The 22,871-nt window shown below is 43.6% G+C and overlaps 1 protein-coding gene across 3 annotated transcripts in view; it reads right to left on the minus strand.

Annotated features, from left to right (window-relative positions):
- Positions 1 to 5,177: 5,177 nt before the first annotated feature.
- The window catches only part of tox3 (TOX high mobility group box family member 3), a 146,975-nt gene continuing 129,281 nt past the window's right edge, over positions 5,178 to 22,871 (minus strand). For all 3 annotated transcript variants that reach the window (XM_023845567.2, XM_023845568.2, XM_023845566.2), the window contains 5 exons: positions 18,415 to 18,669; positions 9,656 to 9,919; positions 9,066 to 9,293; positions 8,277 to 8,357; positions 5,178 to 7,558 (listed from right to left, as the gene is read on the minus strand). In XM_023845567.2, the coding sequence (XP_023701335.1) occupies positions 6,812 to 7,558; positions 8,277 to 8,357; positions 9,066 to 9,293; positions 9,656 to 9,919; positions 18,415 to 18,669 (1,575 nt within the window). In that variant the 3' untranslated portion in view covers positions 5,178 to 6,811. The remainder of the gene's footprint in view (positions 7,559 to 8,276; positions 8,358 to 9,065; positions 9,294 to 9,655; positions 9,920 to 18,414; positions 18,670 to 22,871) is intronic.

The following is a 22,871-nucleotide window of genomic DNA, read 5'->3' on the forward strand; positions in this document are numbered from 1 at the left end:
TTATTATGGGCATCAAATTAAATAATTACTCAGCCGTTAATCAAAAAAACAACCTTTGCACACATTCTTTCCATAAGCATTTGGCTCTTAATCCAGCCCATTATTGAAATAAAATACTCTGCCTATTAACTTAATTAAAGTTTGAAGAATCATTGAGTGCAAAATCAATCAATAAAATAAAAATGTTCTGAGTCATAAAAGAAATAATTAAAGGTGTAAAACCTATTACCTTAAAAATACACTTATGTGGAAATAAAAATAAACGAGTAGATGGGTACTTCTGAAATGTTTCTGACCTGTGCTGTATAAATCTTACAATGGTAGCATTAAATGTGCTTCTTATGACAGAACCCCCCACACTGAATCAAGCAGAGAAATATTTAACAAAGGATGCAGCGCTAAACAGAAAGGTATTGTTTTTTTTTATAATCTTATATTTTAATCTGGCTTCTCCCCATTCTTTTATTGTTGCCTTTCACTGAAAGGCAAGTAAAACGGTCACAAATTAAATTTTAATCTTACAAAAGTCAAATGGTCATTCCAAATGAAACTGGCAGTTTGTACCAAAATCTAAATAACCCTTTTAAATGCCATAATAGAAGGCGAGTAAGCCTAGTGGATTTTAGTCACTATTTGTAATAGCATCAGCAAAAATAATAACAGCAAATTAGAAGTGGCACTGGACATAATTGTACTACACTATAATTGTTAAAGCTTTATCGATGTCGTCTTCATTGTTAGAAATGTTGCTTACTTCCATGGCCATATGAGATGCACATCTGAAACAGCATGACTTGATACTGTGCAATGAAGTACCTTGTTTATGTTGACATTTCGAGGCAAAATAAATAGGTCTGCCAGGTTTTCAAGTTCTGTGAGCTGTAAATCCCTTTAAGGTGAAAGCCATTCAGAAAAGGCCATTTAAAGGCAGGTCACTTATGCAGGTCTCTGGTGAAGCTGCAGTCAGGAAAGTTTCTTTTCTGTTCCCTCCCCTCCCCTTTGTAGCTGAACATGCAAACAGAAATATTCACTTTTCCTAATTGGATGGTCTCTTGACCTTTTCAATGCCTTTTCTGCGCATTCACTTGTCCCTGAATCTAAATTTCAAAAACCCAGACAGTGAAGTCTCACAATGGAAGTCCTGGAATAAGGCGCACACACAAATCAACACACACAATGTATCCTCTCATTTGATACATCCCAAATGTAAAACATTCATAACAAACAAAATGTATCACGTGGTATATTCCATATCCAAATCCAAGTCATCATGCGGTATAACGTAATTATAGATAAACTGTGTCTGGTTCAGACAAATCAAACTGTCAGGATTGAATTTTACATGGTTCAACATAATCCACATAAAATGACATAAATGTGGGATTTCTTCATTTTGTTTGTGTGTGTGTAGTGGGAGCATATCTGTCTTAGGACGGACAGTCAGGTGACCAGGTTCAAAGTGATATTAATTTGCCACCAGAGGGTTAAACTATCAAGTCTAAGTCAAAGGAAAATGAGTCCACTTCAGGCAAGCCTAGGAACAGGAAGATAAAACACTGAAATTGTATCCAACCAATTTCAATAGCAGGGTTACTGCAGTGTGTAATGTATTTATACATTTTACAGAAACTAAGTCATTCGGCTTGCTGACGCATAGCTCCCAGGTAATGAACCAGCCCTATTTCAGAGCAGAAGGGGTTTGTCTGCTCCAGCAACACCCCCCACATTTTCTAGACACATACCGTGTGTACTGGTGTCCCAGTGAACACATTGTGGGAGTCCTCCATCCAACACCAGTCAGGGTAAACCTCGCACTACTCCCCAGTGCTTCCTGTTGACAGGCTACTGGAGCAGGCTGCTCAAAGTAGAGGGATGGACAATGAGAAAACGTGTAGGCTCAGTACGCAATTCTATATTCAAGTGAAAAGGCCCAGGACAGACCCATTAAAAGTGTGGTTTGTAACTTACCTTCACTGTATACCATAAAATCACAGCACTGGCACCAAAGGAATCAGTCAAACAAAAAGTCCCTGTACAGGAAAAATTCAAGAACAGTTCAACTGATTCTCTTCATGCAAATTTCAGATACAATAACCAAGCTACACAGCTCTAAGGAAAAAAAACAATTTCAAATCATGACTCTGATCTGGAACAAATGTAATACCTGCTTACTAAGTAGTTTAGTTGTTGCATACCACTGCTTTCCAATACACCAGTAATTCGACATATTTCATTCTCTTTAAACCTCTTCATAAAATATCCTGGAGTTCTGCAGGTGGAAATGACCAAAAAAATTAAGTGGATGTATGAGGTTTAATGTTTTTTTTCTCCTCGTTTAAAGGACAGAGTGTCCTTTGCTTTTATTAAACTTGTCAAAAATTGTACAGTACAAATTTCCAGGCTGACACGGAGGTCAGAAGAATGAAAACGCAGCAGTACTTTCAGAGAATTTAACTCAAGATGGAAATGAAGCCCACCTTCTCACTGAGTCATGAAGGCAACCGATTTGACAAATATGGTAATTGTTAATGTTGCTGCACTTTTTCCAGATTCCACAGTGCAATATGAACCAGCTGACCTTGCACATTAACACAACAGGACTCCATATTAAGAAACTGACACTGGCCAAGAAAAACAATGGATTTAAATACCCTCACAAAAATGAATGTACAAAGACTTAAAACAGATACATAACATTACTAATGATTTGCACTGCATTCCTAACAACTTTTATGACCTTGGTGAGGGCTTTCCATGTTTAGTATAAATTTATGTAAATTCACTACACAGCATTATGTTGTTAGATTTAATATGTCAAGAATGCAAAGTTTGAAATAATTAGTTTATTGAATTGAATATCTATATGATGGCCCAATATTTTGACATACACTGATTTTGCAGTTTTCTTTAATAGGATTTCACATGTCTGTTTCTAGAACAGAACTTAACTGATTAAGCCACGTTTTAATTAATCGATTAATACAACGTTATTTATATATGTTATTCATATTATAGGAATCTTACTAAATGCACATTAATAGTGTAATGATAAATGTACTTCTTAATTGGAAATGCTGTAATTGATCGTGGCAGGTATACACTGTGGATGATTTAACGGGAGAATTCGTAATTAGTAAAGCAAAAAGTAGTGCACTCCAGCTGCTACCAGCGCATTAGCCACAGTCAGGCCGCTACGGGTTCGGTCCACACCGGTCTATCCAGTCTGACACGCTCCGGTTCATGAGTAACGGTACGGTAATGGTTATTCGGCCAGCAAGCTGTCGTGGGATCGGCCCTTCACTGCCAGTATCCATCTGTAACGGTTTGGAGGAACAACACAGCCAAGTTGTGTAAACGGTTGAAAATATGTTGACGGTTTGCAGTAACACTAACGCGTTGAGTTTATCGCTCCAGGTGGACAGAAGTTTGATTTGGCAGACATGCCTTCGTTTTGTGCGACGGCCAGCGCCTTTGTAGTTTCGTAGCGATAGCCTGGCGGAGTTGGCACTTATTCGATAAAGAGACACCATAACGCACCTTGCTTCTTTTCCGAAAATCGCCTTCTTCTTCGCGTAGTGAAGGCCGACACACGCTCATAAGAAATTCATCAACCGCAGCTTTGGGGGAATACATGAGATTTGGCTACACCATCGCGTCGGCGCAGCTCTGGGGTCATTTAAAATCGCCTTAAACCGTACGAATACATTACAGAACTTTGTAGGTGGGTTTTTTTCCCCCCGTATAGATGGGAGCGCCACACTACACGGTCCACGGCCGGAAGCTGCGCGCGCCACGTGCGGACAAGTCGGGCGCGAGCTGGGCCGACGGGTAGGTCGACGTCACTGCATACCTATTGTGCATTGTGCGCGTGCAGTGCAGTACAGCGCAGCTGTCTCCCCTGCGCGACCCTCATGCGCAGACAGATACTGGAACAGAGCAGCAAAAGACAATCTGGGTCATACTGACATACATCAAAATCGCTGACCGGGTAGAATTAAAGACGCAATTTGGGAACTTCTGCTTTGTCAAACATAACCATTTTAAGAAAACTCCCTGAAGTAGAACAAATTCAAAATACTGGTTAATATGAGGATATAACTGCACAAGTCCTGGGAAAAATAGCATTCATTATCATGTTTTCTGAATGGTTCACAATAATGTATCAAAAAAGCAAGCAAATAACTAAGACCTTCAAGTGAACGGTCCAAACAGTGAAATATTTGTACACAGTAAACACAATGTTAACGGGCTGGGAAATAACAAGAGCAGCATGCATTATTAATGTCCCTTCCTGAAAATATTTCTCTGAATAATAAATGCCACTTCCAGAGACTCATTACTGTGTGTTTTTAAATCTTGTGTTTGGTAGTCATGGACACCTTCAGCATTTTCGTCTGTGCTATTGAGATTCAGGTCATGCACAGTACTTGCTGTTTTTAATTTTCATTTCATCATAAGCGGTTTAAGACTGTTGCCAGTGCATATTTGCAGTTTTCCTAGAGGCCTCTTCTCTGCTGCTTCTGTCAGGACAGATGCTGTAATTAATCATGTAACAGAGATGGGAATTGAGTCACTCTGTACTGGGAGAAATATTACTGCAGGTCTCCAACAAATTTAACTATATAGCAATATGCTAAAAATAATTACTTTTTAAAACAATCCATCGTGTTTATACCATGCCTCTGCCACATATCCCCCCCACCACACACACACACACAAACACACACACACACACACAAACAAACACCTTGTCATTTCTTTTGTTTTAGACATTGAGGTCTGGAGTCCATTTGCCTTGCAATCCCATTGTAGATTTATGATAACTGACTGAGATGCCTACCACCCCCCCGATTCACTTGATTCTCAAATAGAGTGAATACACCCGGAGGGTCTTCACAATGCATCAATTCAGACAACAACATGTGCATAGCTAAAAAAGCTAAACTGCTGATAGGTGTGAAAGGAAAATTAGCGGAGAGGCTCAACATCCCTTTTTACATATTACACTGCATAGTACACTGGCTGCTCAAATCATATCACTGCAAATACAAATTGATGTAAAACAGGGTTTATGCTCATTTTCCTGTAGTGATTCATCTAACCTTGCATTGACTACATAAAAAAACCTTTGGTTCTACAATCAATTGTTGAAATGAATCGATTCCTTGAAATAAACATTTGTTATCGTCGTCTTTAATTGAAAACAAGTGGACACTGAGAAATATAATGCTTCATACAAAATTATGGCTAATATAATATAACTGATGGAATGTTCTTTTACTTCATTGACCAAGCAAAACTCAATAAATTTGCCTATTAAGAGCTCAAAAACAGATAGAGTTTTATACTGAAATGCATTTATTCTATAGACAGATTTAAAAGGCAGTTGAATTCGTTTTCTGTAAGCAAAATACAAACGACTTAATTACTGCTATTGTAACTCATAAAAAAGTACAAAACAGCAGAAATACACTATGCGATGTAGCAATCCACAGGTAATTTTACCAATGTTTTAATTAAAGCCTCACATATTAAAACTTTAGAACATATGATATGAAAAATGTACATCTTTGCTCTTTCCATTCTTACAGGTCTCTTTGTAACTGGCACAAACATTCCACCCTCATTTCTGACGCCTCCGACAACGTGGCAGAATAAAATTCATCACAATAATTTTTTTTGTTTTTAATTTTTTGTTAATCACGGGATGGTGAAAAATAATGACAGCTTCAACCTAAATCCTGCCATTTACACTAACCATAAAATATTCACTTTATTAGACAACATGAAGAAAATAAAAAAACATAATTTATGAGCATGTTAAAAGCCTGAGGTAAGGACAAATACTTCAAAGGGTGATTTCATCTTTTTTTTTTTCCCGCCTTTTTTTGGAGTGCCGTTTGTACACTGTGTATTTTTTTTTTCACGCGGATGAGTTTTAGGGATATTTCCCTGCCCTCAGTCACAGACACATACAGCAGATTCCATTACAGTTTAAAGACACACAATGACGTGAATTGGTCTATGGTATTGTTTCTTTTTGCCCTCTATCAACCTCGTCCTCAGAACCAAGCCCCCTCCCAAAGATATTCTGGGGTCCTGTAGGTTCACATTTGGTGTTCACAGCACCCCAAACACGTGTCCAACATGCCTCTGTGGCAGCATATTCCGATCCGGGGCTTCCCACAGACAGGGGCGAGCAAAACGAAACAAACATAACCAGGGAAAGGGGGCGGCAGACGGCCCCCATAACACACTGGCCTCTTATGGATCATGAACCGGTTACTGCTTTCCAGAACTAAGTCATTGGAGTCTAAAGGTCCCCTCCGGAGTTTAAAGTGTTTCTTTGAAGGTTTAATATGCAGCAAGCTTTGCCCGCACTGATTTTTAAGTTCCGCTGATGCTCTTCAGATCCACCGATTTTGCCCGTCCTCAGAGCAAAACCGACGGTGTGAAGCTTATGAATAAAGCCTTTAAATAATATGGGGCATTTTCCCTGTGAACATTACAGCATGTTTTAACACAGTGGCGCCTCGGGTCCATTTTCAGCTGAAGGTTATGAGAAAACGAGAGAGAAAAAATGAGCAACTAGGCAGTCGCCCAAAAACGCCTTTTCATTATACAGCCTATTTTATAGACAAAATCCATCTCAGATATTTGTTCCTTTATGCATATTTCTGCATATCCATCTACAACAGTGGAAAGTTCATCGTAAAACATACTTTACACACTTCTTAAGTGCAACTTAGAAAAGCAGCCAGGATTGGTGCTTTTAGTTAAATTCCTTTTTTTTAATGAAATAGATTTTGGTTCAGTAGATGCTAACTTGGGACAGGACCTGGGCGTGGGCCTGAGAGTGGGACTGTATTTGGGATTGGTGTTGCTGCTGGGAGGGGGGCTGGGGGCTGCCAAGGGAGGCAGAGCCCCCCACGGACTGCGGGGTGCCTGGAGACTGCTGGGGCGGGGAACACTGGGATGCCTGCTGCTGCTGTTGAAGCTGCTGCATTTGCTGCTGATGCAGCTGCTGCATCTGCATGCGCTGCAGCTGCTGCATCTGCTGCTGCTGGACGTGCTGCTGCTGCTGCTGCATGTGATGCTGCTGCAGCTGCTGCTTCAGGTGCTGCTGGAAATGCTGCTGCTGCATCTGCTGCTGGATCTGCTGGTGGTGCAGCTGCTGCTGGTGCAGGTGCTGCTGCAGCTGCTGCATCTGGTGGTGATGCTGCTGCTGCGGCTGCATGGGCGGGCTCATCTGGGTGACCGCAGAGGGAGGGGCGTTCCCCGGCGTCCCGGCGCCCATCTGGCCAATCAGCTGCGAGGGCATGCCATGCGGCACTCCTCCAGCCACAGAGCCCGGGACGGGGCCGCCTGCCAGCCGCATTGGCAGCGGCTTGGGGGCGATGGCACGCGGGAGCACCTGCTGCAGGGCTTGGGAGGCAGCCGACATGGACGGGTGTTGCGCCATGGGAGCAGAGAGCATCAGCGAGGGGGAGAGGTTGGTGGAGGCCAGCGTCTGCTGGACCGATCGGATGGTCTGTGCCTCTGCCGACTCTGCAGCCGCCTAGTGGGAGAAGCGGGAAAAACAGGGCTGCAGTTACTGGGGAAAAAGGGCAGTGCGCAGTGAGGACAGAGCCAACACTGACTTTAGTAATCCTCTGCTTCACTTCAACTAAAGCAAGAACATTCTAGGCGGCAAGTGAAAAATCCAGGCGTCATGCTGGAATTTCGGTGGAGCATTAGAGACACGGAAGCCATTTACATCTGGAAGCAGATGGACCTTGGAGGCTAAACGAGTCAAGGAGATTCTCCAAGGGAAAAGTCCAATGCTACTGCAACACAGGGGCCCTGCAGTTGCTCCATTCACCATCAGCAGTTCTGCAGCCACCAGATGTGTGTGTGTGTGTGTGTGTGGGGGGGGGGGTTGGCCAAGGTCACTACGCTGACCTCAGCGTAAAAGAATGAGCTACTTCTTTACTCAGCCGAAGCTCTCCGCCAAGGTCCCTCATCATTCACATTGGGCCAAGCAGCCATTGGCTGGCCAGACCATCCAGATCGGGCAGATAATCGCACACTTTCTGCCCTCGGCGTTCTGTGGCTTTCAGCGGGCAGACATGCCGATAAAAGCGTGCCCCTGAACGAGAAAACTCATACAGACTCGCTAATTGCTGCGTCTGATTCTCTGCTTCTCCAGAACTGCATGAGCGGTGAGGTAACCTGCTTGCTTATATCGCAGTGGGTCTCTCAGTTAGCAGGAGGACAGGGAGACCCTGGGGTCCTACCTTGGACACCAGACTGGCACGATAAGCTGCCAGGGCTTTCAGATACTCCTTTTTGGCAGCTTCTGTCTTGCTTTTATAGACCTGCAATACAAAGGTAGTTGGTATGAAAAACAGACAGGTAAATAAAGTGCGAAATTAATATAAAATCCTACAAAAAAACCTTGCTTAACCCCTACCTAAAGAACCACTGTTGACATTAAACCAATGATTTTACAGAAAAACGTTCGCTAGCTACTTTGCGAAGATATTCACCCGCAGAAACGTCAGTGTTAAGATCCATCTCATCGGAAATTGTGGCCATAGCCGTAATGACAGGCTGAGAAATTTTAATGACTTTTGCTTTTTGAAAAAGTGACGCCTATTTGGGACATTAAATTGGAAACGACCCAGGTGTTTCATTGTGAGCCTTAATTGCATCTGGGTAAAGTCTGGCAACCTTGGATTAATTTAAAAAACTGTCTAATGGTATCTGGTGAATGAAGAGATTTTATATGAAAATTTCATTTTTATTTATAATAAAGATAAACACACCAAAATTATCAAATGTATGGGGGTGACATTTGAAATTTGCATGAACGGAACTTACATTACAACAGTCATTTATATAAAAAAAAATTATAATTTAATTCTGAATACACTAATAATGTTTCTTCTCTACATAGTGAATGAAAAGTCTATAACTTAAAGCTAAATAAGAGCAATTGTGTGAATTATTTTTATATAAATATTTTTTATTTCTGAATGCTGTAGCCTCATACAGTCAACAAGATGGATGGGCCCCAAACTCACCTGCTTCTGCTCTTCTCCCAGGCCGTCCCACATGGAGGCCACGATCTTGGACACCTCGCCGAAGGTGGCGTTGGGGTTCTGGCCCTTGATGGCTGCCTGGGTGTCTCTGAAGAAGAGGGCGTAGGCCGACACCGGCTTCTGGGGCTCATTAGGGTCCTTCTTCTTCTTCTTCTTGGGCGTCTTTGGTTTTTTATTGGCATCAGGGGCAGGACGCTTCTCACCAATTACCTGCAGGGGACACAGATGGGTTGGAGAGGAAGCTGGACTAGATGCTATCAAAAGTCCTAAGAGGAACCAGACCGGAGAAAAGTTGAGGAATGGACCAATCGTGAACTGCTTTTGTGAGAATACAGAATAATTTGAATCGATGTTGAGTCACCAGTCACCATTTACACCATTTGCTTTTCGTTTTTGAAAAGAGCTTGATTTGATCTTGAGCTGACCTTGCATCAGCCACAACGATGTGTTATTGAGCAGAATATGCTGCAAAATTCTATTACAGCCCAACAGAGGTTGAGAAGAACATCCACCACCTATTTTCTGAGAAGACTCGTAACATGGGCATTTATAGAAATGTCTCACTCACTCACCCTGTTACTTTCATCAGGGTCCTCTTCGTTAATGGAACTGGAGGGAGAAGGGGTGGCAGACTTGCTGGCAGGAGGCGAGGGGGAGGTGTGGGGAATGTTGGCTATGGTCATGTTTAGGCCCAGCTGAGCGCTCAGCTGGGATTGGTTGATAGTAGTCAGCTGGTTTCTTGACATCATGCCGGAAGGGTTGTTCATGTTGATGATTGACCGCATAACCATTGAAGGATTGGAGTGGTACTGCCGAAGGTGGGACTGGCCAATGTTCTACACCAGAGGAAAGAAAATAGGGTAAATCTGCAGCTACTACTTGTGTATTAAGCACAAACTATGTCTTAGTTAAATACTTATCTTATCTTACATTCATTCATTAATGAATCGTGATGCATCTTTTATCTCAAGCAATTACTATGCAATTACTATATTTCTTAATTCTGTAAATCTTTGTGAACTACTGAAGGAACAAGTCATGAATAACTCAAGTGAAATGCTGATCTCATATTTGTTTATTATTAATGAATTGTAATGCATTTATTAGCTACTATATCTGCTCATGATTTGTACTTCAGTAGTAACTCAGTTACTAATAAGTATTTGTGCCATCTCAAGTAGTGTTAAAAATAGGCACTCAGTAAATACACATTAGGTAAACCTGCTTGTTAAGGCAAGCAGCCAGCTTCTCTAAACAACAAATCATATGGCTGAAAATGAATACACAGCACACTGACAAGGTCAAGAGGTTTGGTTAGAGTGCAGCTCCGCATCAGGATGGCTAAGATGTATGACCTAAGCGATGTTAAATGTATGACGGTTGGTACCAGTCTTAGTGGTTCTGGAATCTCAGAAATAGCCAACCACCTGGGATTTTCACATAGTGATGCAAATTTAGAGAGAATGTTGTGATAAATAATAAAGTCAGAAGATTCTGCTGTCAAAAACGCCTTGTTAATGAGAGAGCTCAGAGGACAATGGTCCAACTCGTTAAAGCTAACAGGAAGGCCGTAAGTGCAAAAATAACACCTCAGTCCAACAATGATGGGCAGAAATGCTTCACTGAACACACATCTTGTCAACCTTTAAAGTGGTTCAGGAACATTCTAGACACTACATGGTACTACGTAGGAAAGTGGTCACAGTGTATTTAGCCTTATAGGGTAGTAAACTGGTGATCCAGTGATCTGAGCTAATGTTAACACTGCAAACCATAAACATAAACAGCATTCCCTCTGCGCCCTGCAGACCTCACATGCAACAAGCAAAAATCACTGTGCAATTTCCCAGATTTCCATATATCCCTTTATAATCACCAGATGACAGATTCCACCAATAAGCAGGGGGTGCAGAACGAATAAATTAGGTTTGTTGAACTGAGCCACAGCGGATGATCAGTGGGTTTGAGCAGAAAAGGGCATCTCTGGTGCAGAGGAAGCAGGAGCACCCTTGAGAAAGGAGCCCCAACCAAAACAACCCCTTAGAACCACGCTGGATGTGGCAGAATGTGTGCGCAATAACCAGCAAAAATGCCTGGCAAATTGGAATTAAATTCATTTCTGTAAAGTGTGACATTTTGAGGTTTATATCTTAAACAGCCCGCTATGATGGAAACGCAAAATGATCCCGCCAGCATATTTAAGAATGAAGCCCCATCCACTGACAGCTTTCATACATCGCACTCCAACAGCTGAAGAGCAGAAAAATATTTTTTTATGTAATCAACTCTATAAATCAACCCAGCGAGGGGGGGGAGGGGCGAATCTGAGGAATGGAATGGGCTCGTTTGCCTCCCATGGTGTGAGGAACATCACGCCGCTGGCATGAGGTTCGCTGAAGTCCCTGAGAGACGTCTGGGCGAAAGCCAGTCAGGGAGGGTGGGGGGTGGGGGCCCTAAGGCTAAAGTCATTGTTGGGGCCCCACCTACAACATAAAATGCTGCTGTAACAACCTAGAAAAAACTGCCCCCCACAACTTGGGGCACTGGGCTACAACCGGGGTTATACTGTACACAAGTCTGGCCTTGGTCGCATCAAATGCAGGGTGAGTGAATCTGCGGGTGGTGTTGGGTTCGCGCAAGAAAGATGGAACAGGAGAGTGTTGACAAGAAGTGGTGGGATGTAACCAAAAACAACAAGGTGATTGATCCCCTTCTCCTGGGGCATCTATCTGCTACTGTTGATGACGGCACAATTGTCTAGGAAGCCGTGTCTGTTAGCAGAACCTTTAAGGGCTATCAATTAAGTGTTCTGCCATTTTACTGAAACACGCATAGATTTTCCAGCTTGTCTTTCATGTATCCCTTGTATAACTAGCACCAGTACCCTAAAATGATTTATATGTACGCTCACACACGTGCACACAGAAATAGCCTTCGTCCTAGTAATATTTTTACATAATCCCAGAGGGGCCATTGAAAAAGACATTACAATATTGTTTATACAAAATAAACAAACAAACTGTGGGCAGCGCAAAAGAATGGATTTTAATTTGCACAGAAGTGATTTATGGCTGGGCCCCACCACACAATGCTAACTTACGATCCCCTTACCAAGGGGCATTTCTAACCTTTTTATGTGATACCCAGGGCGCAGGATAGCGGTGCGGCAACAGTGTAGACAGATTCATTTCAGTCAGCCTGGTCTGTAATGAGCAATGCTAAGTGGAGAGCCAGAAGGTATATCAGGATGAGATGGAGATGTCAAGGGCCCTGCTAGTGCCGCCGATTAGCATGAATGAAGTGTTATCAGCATACAGTAGCCATGGATCTAATTAGCTTTGCTTGGCCTTATCGACTCGCATCACTAAGCTGAGGGGAAAAAAATAACAGAGGATGGAAAGATCTGTTTCAATCGATTTAAATATCAGATATTTTTCCCTACAACAACAAAGTACCAGTGAATGCACATGGAACAGAAACATAAATCAATCACAATCAGAATTTGCAAGCGAGATTGTTTTCCCCATACTATATTGGAATAGATTATTTAAACAATGCATAATGAACATATAGTGACTGACTGAAGAGAAGCTGCTTCAAGAAGCAGAACAAAATTTGCTTCACCTGGATGCTGGAGGAAGGACACAGACCCCCGAGCAGAGACTACCCACCGCACCACAAGTGGGGTAACACCATCATATCAGTCCTGTCCGCCTCTGGCTCGACAGCGCAAAACCCAAAAGTGACAGACAACCCAAAGGTACACTAAAGCAGTGCTACTCAAACCGGTCTTCAGGGACTCTCAGACAGTCCACATTTTTACTTCCTCCCAACTCCCGGGGAGGGAGCAAAAACATGGACTGTCTGGCAGGGAGCTGGGAGGGAGCAAAAACATGGACTGTCTGGCAGGGAGCTAAAGAGGGAGCAAAAACATGGACTGTCTGGCAGGGAGCTAAGAGGGAGCAAAAACATGGACCGTCTGGGAGTCCCCCTGGACCCTTTTCGGAAGCACTGCACTAAAGCATCCAGAACACCTCTGACGTTACTCCAACACACGTAGTAACAAACGGGACGACTCCCGCGAGGGACTCAATATGGGTTGTCCGAATGTACACCGGATAAAAATCTGACGAGTAATCTCAATGATAGGAGCGACACGTCTGTTCCAACAGATACTGAAAGTGGAATTTGGGGAAGGTTTTGCTGGAATTTATTAACAGTGGCACTATGCGAGCTGTAACTGGCTGAAAAGAATGTTAACAAGTTCAATTTCCATTCAATCGCCAACATTGCTCTTGGAAAAGTCTCACTGCAAGAGAGGAGTAAAATCATCTATATGGTAATTATGAGGATGAATCCCTCAGTAACTTTTACCAGCATGAAAGGTCAGTCCTATTAAAGATAGTTTATCAGTCCCCAGCACATATTCCTGTACTGTGCTCTTAAATGGGAACAATTTTACTTTCCCATTTACAGCTACCTGCAGAATTCAGTACTTAAGCCAAAAGAAAAATGAAATTTTGAATGCGGGCAAAGGCTATAATAGTATAAGAGATAAATTGTTTTTCCTCTTCCTCCCATTCACTCCTCTATCCCTGCTGAAGCTTGCTCCAATCTCCTAATTTATAAATCCATCCTTGGCTCATATTTTCTTCCTACTCCACTTTCTCAACCTCTTCTTTCGTCACCCCAGCCCTCCTTCCATGCCAATCGCCCAAGCCAACACCCCCCCCCACCCCCAGCCCATCCCTCACACATTTCTCCCAGTGCACTGTGGGTATTTAAGACTTGTTCAACATGATTTCATTTCATTTCAAGCACCGGCTGAGAAAACTAAATTTCAGAATCAATCACAGGAGAAGGTCAGAGCGAGACTTCATTACAGGCATTGCATGCTTGCATGAATATCTTTCATTTCTGACTGACCCAATATGTCACAATAGCTGCCTGATCCCCCCCCTACCAAAAATGGATATATAAAGGCCCTTTTCTGAAACTGATGTACAACTCGTGTCAGTGCTTGGAAGGGAGATAACATAATGGAGGAAAAGAAAAAAAGAAAAAAGTGTTACAAAACTGGTCATATTTTCTATTTTCTCACAGAGAGTTTTTTTTATCACATGAAAAATAAGCTAAATGAAAGACCCCATCAAACCTTGACTGTGATTCATGAAGCCTCGCAGTTGGGATTTCATTTTTAGCACAGTGCCATGAGAACATCCAACAGGAGCCCCCTGTACACCGGCAGAGACCGTGACAATGAGCCCAAACCACTCCACACACAGGCATCTCAGGCAGGTTTTCAGGCAAGATATTGAAACACCTTCAACTGCTTTTTACACCTTTTATAGCAATTTCAGTCCTTTCGTTCTTAAGTTTTTGCTTTGAGTTTTCTTCTGGTGGAAAATAAAAAAATACTAAAAAGGTGGAATATAAAGAAAAATACTTGGACAAAAAGACATTCAATACAATAGATAAACCGCTTTTTAATGGCCATGATCTTGAGCTGTTTAATGGCCCGCACAAGTTTTTGAGGTATTTGTAGAGTGAGGCCAGGGGAAAAATATCAAAATAAAGAGGTGGCTTCAGGGGGTGTGTTTTGTGATGCTAAAAACCTGGAGGGACGTCAGCATGAGACGACGCTGCCCGTTCCTGGCACCGCACCCGACGGCGTTTTGGCACGATGGAAAACCGAATCAGAGGGCTGTCGGTGTAACAGGCCGAGGGCCACACGCCGGGAGGCAAGAGCGCAGGTCAGGAGCTTGTTAGGCGAGCAGATTAAATAAATGATGACTTTCGACTCGCGGGCTTGTGAGGGAATTCTGCCGCCGAGGACTGTTTTGCTTTGCAGCAGCAGCAGATGTAGCTAATTTGCGAGACATACGCAGGACAAATACACAGAACGTTAAGGGAGAGGAATTAGCACAACATCTTGGCTGGCCGGGTACAAAGGGGTCACGTGAAAATAGCACAAGTCATTCCTAATCCTGTAGGAATCTCCTTACGGATTTTGACTGACAGGCTGCTTGGTTTTTATTATAAATGACTCAATCGTCGCATTTTTCAATCTAGGTTAAAGAAACAAAATGTTATTTTCCAAGCATTTCTGCTAAAAATTCAAATTTTTATGCTCAGTTGATATTATACACATACAAACTATCTTCTGTAGTGGATAGTGAATTTTACAGGCTTTTATTTTTTTAACACATAAGTGCATAGCTAACAGCACAAATGGATGGAACAACATCTGCTTGGACTTTTTCACCATCTCAGGCATTAATTCAATTAAATTATGCCAGTTTCCTTTTCTGGCACAAGCTAAAACAATGCAAGCAGCATGCCAATAACAACACACTTGACGTCCAAAACACATCCACTACACACTCAAACACATTCTCCCCTCTGTTTAAACAAAGTTTTACCAAGAGTCAGAAGAGGCACGATTATCTGATAACGCTCTATGAAGTCATGAGAACAGAGAAGACCATAATTGTTTAAAGGTTACATTTCTTCCAGATGTAGAATGCTTAACTGACCATGAAATGAAAATTCTTTAGACAAAAACCTTCCGAGAATCAATTATGCTGTGAGGATATTTTAAAAGTGGCAATTATTTTATGTGCCAGCACTAAGGAGAGGGAAAAGAGGCAATAAAAATTTATAGCCCATACACAAATTGGGAAGTAAATCTACGATATATTCTTAATATCGGAGCAATTGTCCGTATGTGAGGCAAAATAGCTTAGAGTTTACAGCTCAGTGTCACCGTCCCTTGTTGCGTCTCTCCTGCAGGGATAGACTTTCTTCATGTCTCAAGCAAAAGTCAGCACCAATACTGGCTCTGTGACAGACGGGAAACTATCCCCCCCCCACCCCCACCCCCAATTATAAAATCTGGAAGTCGTAAAAATATTCATTTATCAAGTGAATGCTTCTTTGGCTCAAGACATGGTGTGACTTCTCCAGCAAACATTACAGAACATTAACAGCAGACAATTAAATAGTAAGGCCAGATTCGGAATAAAATTACTTTTAAAATTGTCGTTCCCCCCCCCCCCCCCCCCCCGCCCCGTGTGGATAGATTGGAATGATAATATTGGTTAGGATGAACAAAAATGTTGCCTCGTCTTCCCAGTGACAATATTTTAATGCTGCTCATTTGAAAGGCCCCTGCGGATGCGGCTCCTGTTGGAGTTGTAGAGATTAGCCACATGTTTAACGTTTGGCAGACGCCATTATCCCTCACCAGCTCTGCGAGAACGGCGGAAAGTGCAAAAAAACCCCCATAAAATACGAGCATGTAATCATTTCATTCACTATCATTATGCAGGATTTCATTATAAAGGAGGCTTTGTAATAATCTATAACTGTATAGGAATTTAAGAAAGGAGACTGTCAGTAACCTCTTGGTATCGTGAAGAATAATAGGTAAAAATTACCATATTTAGGCAAAATTCAAGCAAACAGAATAAAATGAATGGCGACACATTAAACAGCGTGAATATAAAGCCATGCAGAGAGCAGCTGTAAATGTGCATCAAATGCCAAGCTGAGAGAGTGGTCGAGGCCCAAGGGGCACACAGGGGCTTCTGTGCACCTGCTCTGGGTGGAGGGTGGAGGGATTTCTCAGGGAGGGGTGGAGGGGACGAGACAAAGAAAGAGCAGAGAGGGGATGTAAACGGTCCCATCGTCAACAGCAGGCTCCCCACAATACTCTGAGCATTCCTCTCTAATTTCAGCCTGTGCAGCTCTGCACCCCATTACAAACTGTCCGGTGAACAGGAAGAGGCAGATGCTGCGACGGTCGGCAGGATTGGTATTCTCACTGCCCGCGGAACAGCCACCACTGGCTGAAAGAGACAACTGACCCGCGACTGATGAGGACGAGACCCAGTGCTGTGTTACAATGCTCCGGATCATTTGCATTTTATTTGACTGAAGCCTCAATATCCCCCAGCTGCATATGTCACATCTAAAACAAAGAAAAAAATGAAAAAACTAAAAGTATGTCTTGACAAATAATAAAATAAACCTCTGGGGTCTATATGAACCCCTTCCTCCCATGGGGCTGATGCACTCTAACTTTGGACCGCAGACACGTGTCTGGAAACTCCTTCACGTGACAGCAGAGTTTAACCACGCATCAGCATTTTCCAGGCCGCTCCAGAGGCAGCATGAATAACTCATGGGCTCAGAAAACATCTGTGCCGCTTAGAGCACTTCTAATTGTTCCCAAGCACAGATGTGTGCGAACAGATAGTGTTTCCAGCACATCTGCATTCCCTGCTCTGAAGACGGTTCCAGTCGTGGAACAGGTGCGTCCCGTGAGTTTCAGGTTCTTTGTACTACGATACATCTGATTGTACAATATCAGGACAACATACACGCCACAAATCACTGTCCCTATTAATTAGCACGATAAACGTCGACCAACATGAGACTGCCAGTGTAGGACACAAACAGCTCACACAGCAGCTAACGAAGAAGGACAAAACGAGTCTGTACATTTCCTATATCTGATGACAGATAATCTCCATGGCAACATTCGAATACATACAACAGAATTGTTCTTAAAGGGAAGGGTCCATGAACAAACATGCTGCAGGCTAATGTCTTTTAGAAAACATGTGGATACAAATACAACAGATAGACCCCCCAAAGGAAAAAGCCCTTATGTTCAGAGCTGACCAAGTGTTGATCCAAGAGATGGTCTTTCAGCCTACAATTTGATATAAGGGCACATAGCACTTGGGTTACATGCCTTTATCAAACACCTCATCAGGTGTTATTACTTTTTGAGATGGACTTGAAGTTCTCCTGTTGATGAGATGGGAAGGAAAAGTAATGGGGAAAGTCTGGCTTCTGCCTTAACCGCTGTAACGCCGGAAGCGTCCGCAGGGTGCTTAAGTGAGATGTTAAAACCTGAAAGCTCAAAGGTTCAGGGCCCAAGACGAGAAAACTACATCAATCGGCTTAGATGTTCAGTTTAATATTGTCAGTTTTGTTCCGTGTTTTAAGGGATAGCAGATAAATAATAAAAAAGATTGGTTTTCCTCTGTTGGTTCTAGGACTTAGACCATGTCTCAAGGCCAGATATGATCAGATGTGGCAGTCTAGGATACTATTGCAAGAATAGGTGCTGGAGTTCTGACCAGTAAGGTTGCTGTTCAAACCTCTGGGGGGGTCTAACTGCAGGATTCCTCAGTCAGATACTTAACCTGAATCACAAAGGAGTTTTCTGAATCCATTCTTGTACAATATTTACAAGCAAGCAAAGCTAAGCAGTGATGAGACTTGAGTATACATGCGACCTGATGCCAGCAAGACTCACCACTGGAAGGCTGGGATTCAGAGCGCCGTCTCGCTCCAGGAGGTTGCGGGAGATGGTGATGGACGGCAAATCGAGGCTCTGAGGTGGGAAGTGGGGGGTGAACTGGGACCTTTGCGAGGGCGACACCTCTGGGAGCCCAGGGAAGGACGACGACTCTGCCTCCGTCAATCCCAGGCCCGGCTCTGCCTCGGGTGGGGGTGTGATGGGCGGGATCTCAAACTCCTCATCTCCGAGACTGGGGGTGTGGAATGTTTGCTAAAGCAAGAAGAGAGCACCTCCAGTCATGTTTCTGCTCAGTCGAGTTTTCAGAATCTAACAGAGAAAACTGACCTTATTAGTACAATTTACACACACACACACACTTCATATAACCAGAGATCAAACTAAATGCGAGTGAAATTAAAGATCAGTTGACATCATTCATTTGAGCCAAAAAACACTTGCACACATACTAGCCCTCATATCGACCACTAAGCACTGGCAAGGAAATCCATAATTAAACCTTCTAATCTCAGGACTACAAGATGTTTGGATGAAGTGTGGAAAATAAACCTCTGTGGGACATGCGTTACAACGTTTCCAGAGATTATCACTCTTGGCCTTTGTTCTCCTGGCTTCTACCCTTAAATCTGCCCATCAAAGAGCTTAATCCTTCTGCCTCAGAATTAAAGCTTTTGGTCACAGATAATTTGCTTATTTGACTTCTTCATGATGGAGCACCAAACCCACTCGAATCACATCCTCCATCCTGCGGAATTTCGGTAGACCTCGGAAATTCTTCCTAGAGAACGAGTTTTCCGCAAAAATGAGAGCTGGTTTCAGTGATATACTGGCATGGTATTCCGCCTGCGTTTCCCCTTTTTGCCTGCCCCATCTTTTAGGGATGGTGGTACCAGGTCATGTGGCTGTAAAACGCATCATGCATCTATGTCGTGCGACCCCAGCTGTACCGGGTGCATGGTCACATATTTTGGCTAAAAAGTGGAATTAAACAGCCCCGGAGCAGATAAGAGGCCAGGGAAGATGGATGAATGAACGGCTCTTATATCGGCTACTGTCTTTTATAATCGAAGTTCATTCCCTACTGGAATGAGTTCCATGGTATATAGAAACCAGAAACTGTGCGCCATCTTATATCCAGGACTCAAACCAAGGGCTTTCTTGTGTAACGGCTCGTGCATGTTTACCTGAAAAAAAGAGGCAATATGACTGACTGTACCATGCTCGATACCCACGGCAGCAGTGAAAAGCTTGATTAAAACTACTTAATATTTTTGTGGTCGTTGATTAAGTATTTCTCACTGACGTTGAGTTGCTACGCCCTTGATAGTCAGTGAAGAAGAGTATCTGTGTAAGACCGTTATGGTTTTATAACATCATTCTGTGAGCATTATAAGGCCATCAAGACAGATCTGTCATGTTACAGTACTTGAGGGCTTCCCTAATTTTTCATTATTTTCCTTTTCGAACATGAGCTGAATGCGAGAACAACCATTAATTGAAACTGAAATATCCCTCAGGGAAAAAGTCGTAGGATGGTACTCATGATGAAAGAGGCAGAGAGGGGGAAACATCTTTATCTACGGCGGCACCCTTTCGACACAGTGCTGTTAGCTAAGGGTTAAATGGATCAGCGACTGAGGGCGACTAACTAAACCGTGTAGGGTGAGGAACTCCAGGCTGACAGTTCTTGGTTACATTTTAATTAGCAATTAGGAGATGAGGAAGGGCATGAAGCAGCACTCCTTGGAGGAAAGCAGGAATCTGCCACCTTAGAATGCATCTGCTCCCGTTTCTAGTCAGGAACTGACCGCGGTGACGAGGTCATGGACCCACAACACACAGTAACTCTCTCTCATACCACCCTCATATGGAATTCACCAAGTTCTGCACTAGAAGAACCTTCTTCTAACACACTCTCAGACCTGGGCTGGGGAGGAAGGCAGCCTGTTTTGCATGAAGAGTCATTCTTAAAACTCCACCAAGCCCAGCTTCAGAACAGACATCCACTAGGGTTGCCAGGGGCCAGGGAGCAACTCACTGCTAGGTCCAGCGTGGGGGGGGGGGGGGGGGGGGTGTATTCTCTCCAGCCAATGCCTTTGCTAAAGCGCTTGTTTGGATACTGCCCAGTTACACCCATGTGGGTGGTGAGCATAAGTCTGGGGCAGAGTTTAATTGAGACTGACCCGTGGTGAAATGTGTGCCAGAGCAGGCTAACGGGGTTAGCCACCTGCCCCGGTAGAAGGGTCATTGAGAGAAAGAAAACAGCCCCATCCACAGCTGTGAACGATGGACTCTGCTTTCCAGGTCATCCATTGTGAGTCTATTACAGGCAACTCCTTACAACGGCAAACCGTGTTGAGTCCACTGAGAGTTCAGTATAAATGATGCTGTCATGCCTTTTTTTTTTCCGGCAGCGGCGGTATTCAGAATTCAGAGGACCCTTCTGACATATCCTTCTAGAACGATGGTGCTAACAGAAGGCTGGGAGGTACGATCTGCACGTTCCAGAACCATTACTGCCACATTCCAATTTTGGCTTGTCTGCTCGCCAGGACCGATACGCCACTGCCCAGCAGAAGGACCGGCGACAGAGAATGGAGCTTGACAGCAACATGTCATAATCCGCCACTAAATCCAGTAGCCTAATCAGATTGTACCGCTGGCCAGTGTGTGTGACCCACAAGGAAGAACTACTACTGAGAGTTATACTCAAAATAAAGTTCGGAAACAGAAACATAAGTTTCCTGTTAGGCCTGATAAGTGCAGCACGACAACAACAACAAACACGGTTGCTTGGATACGTGCGTGTTTTGCGCTCATTGTCAGCAGGAGGAAAACTATCCCGTTTTTACATGTTGATTCGAGTCCAGTGGTACCTCAGGATAGAACTGAATATTGGACCACCTGGTTCAGGCTGTGTAAACTCCGACTTCAGAGGTTGTGCAACATCACAGGGTCATATGGTAATATCACAAACCAGCCTTTTAGAAGTCACATCCAATTAATAACCTCCAAGCTGATGTATCCTGATTAAAGGGGAAATGTAAGTGCATGGCCACTTTCCACGTGAAAGCTTTTAGGGACGATAAAATCCTTACTGGCTGCTCCAGGCTCACATTCAGGACGGCAGCATTTAATTGTTTTGTGTTTTATTTTTAACACAAAAGACAAAGGAAGGGAAAAGGTTTAATTATAATATACTGATTAAAAAATAATGTCTTTGTGACAAAGATGTGTTATTATTCTGTAAATTGGTTTGCTGCTGAAATGACTCCCTTGTTGACAGAGCGGAGCAGAATTTGGCTGCTGCTACAGCAGCCCCCCAACCCCGCGTCCCGTGGGGGAGGGGGGAACTGACACATTCAGCAGATTAATTTAGCATTTCACCAGAGAAGAAAACTCATTTCGCTGTGAAATGACAAGACTCGGGGAGGAACGGCACATTAATTCATACCCAGCTCAGGTTTGTTGCTCCATTTGGGAAGGCGGGGGGGGGGGTGGGGGGGTTATGGGAAAAAAAAAAAAAAATCAAGAGAGTAAATGATACAGTTATGCTGTCCGTTCCTAAAGCACGAGCTCCACCACTGCACCATCTGTGCCACAGCGCTGGAAACATTTGTTCCTTTTGATAAAATGCAAATGGACCAGGCTGTCGGGGCGACTCCCAGTACCCCCGGGGCGCCTCTGCCGTGCCTCCACAGCTGGGATTCAGCAGCTTCCAAACAGCTGGCGTCGGCTTGGGCTGCCCACCGCGTGCTGGCCCCTTCGCCCGAGCATGGGGGGGGAACGTGCCGAGGAGAACCCGATGGGGCCGTCGGTAGTTTGGCTTTTCAGACTACTCTAGAACACACGATCGGGGTCTTGGAACGCCCTGTGACCAGTGGATAAGCGTGCGGGTCCACAAGGCCAGAGAGGAACTCAGTCAAGATGGCGCTGACAGTTAACGAACGGCTTGTCGTTGGGACTGTGGAAGGAGCACGTCATGGTAGGTGGAGCTACAAAGTCTGATGATGATGAAAAATGCACTGAAAGGTAAATCCCGCTGTATGAACAGCCACAGACAGTACGACATTCTGGATTACGGAAGAATGCTAAGAAAATACTCACACTCTTAATAAAACTCCTCTAATTATTTAAAACTAGCCGTCTACCTCTGTCACTGGTCAACATCACATGTTTTTGGTTGCTGGGAAAAACTGTAGTTACATATTAACAAAGGTGGGAAGCTCAGGTCCAAGAAGCTCAAATCCAGACCAAGATTTTGTTTCAATCAAGCAGTTAAGTACCCTATGACTTTGACTCTATTCTCAACTAATTTGTTGAGACAAAATCTTGGTCTGGATTTGTACTTTCTGGACCTGAAATGTGCACCGTTGCGTATTAGTAAGGAAAGAGCCTGTATAGAATAGGGGGCGTGAGCATGACTGTCCGTGAGGGGGGCTCCACGACATCTG

This window comes from Paramormyrops kingsleyae, chromosome 11 (genome assembly GCF_048594095.1).
Source record: "Paramormyrops kingsleyae isolate MSU_618 chromosome 11, PKINGS_0.4, whole genome shotgun sequence".
NCBI lineage: Eukaryota > Metazoa > Chordata > Actinopteri > Osteoglossiformes > Mormyridae > Paramormyrops > Paramormyrops kingsleyae.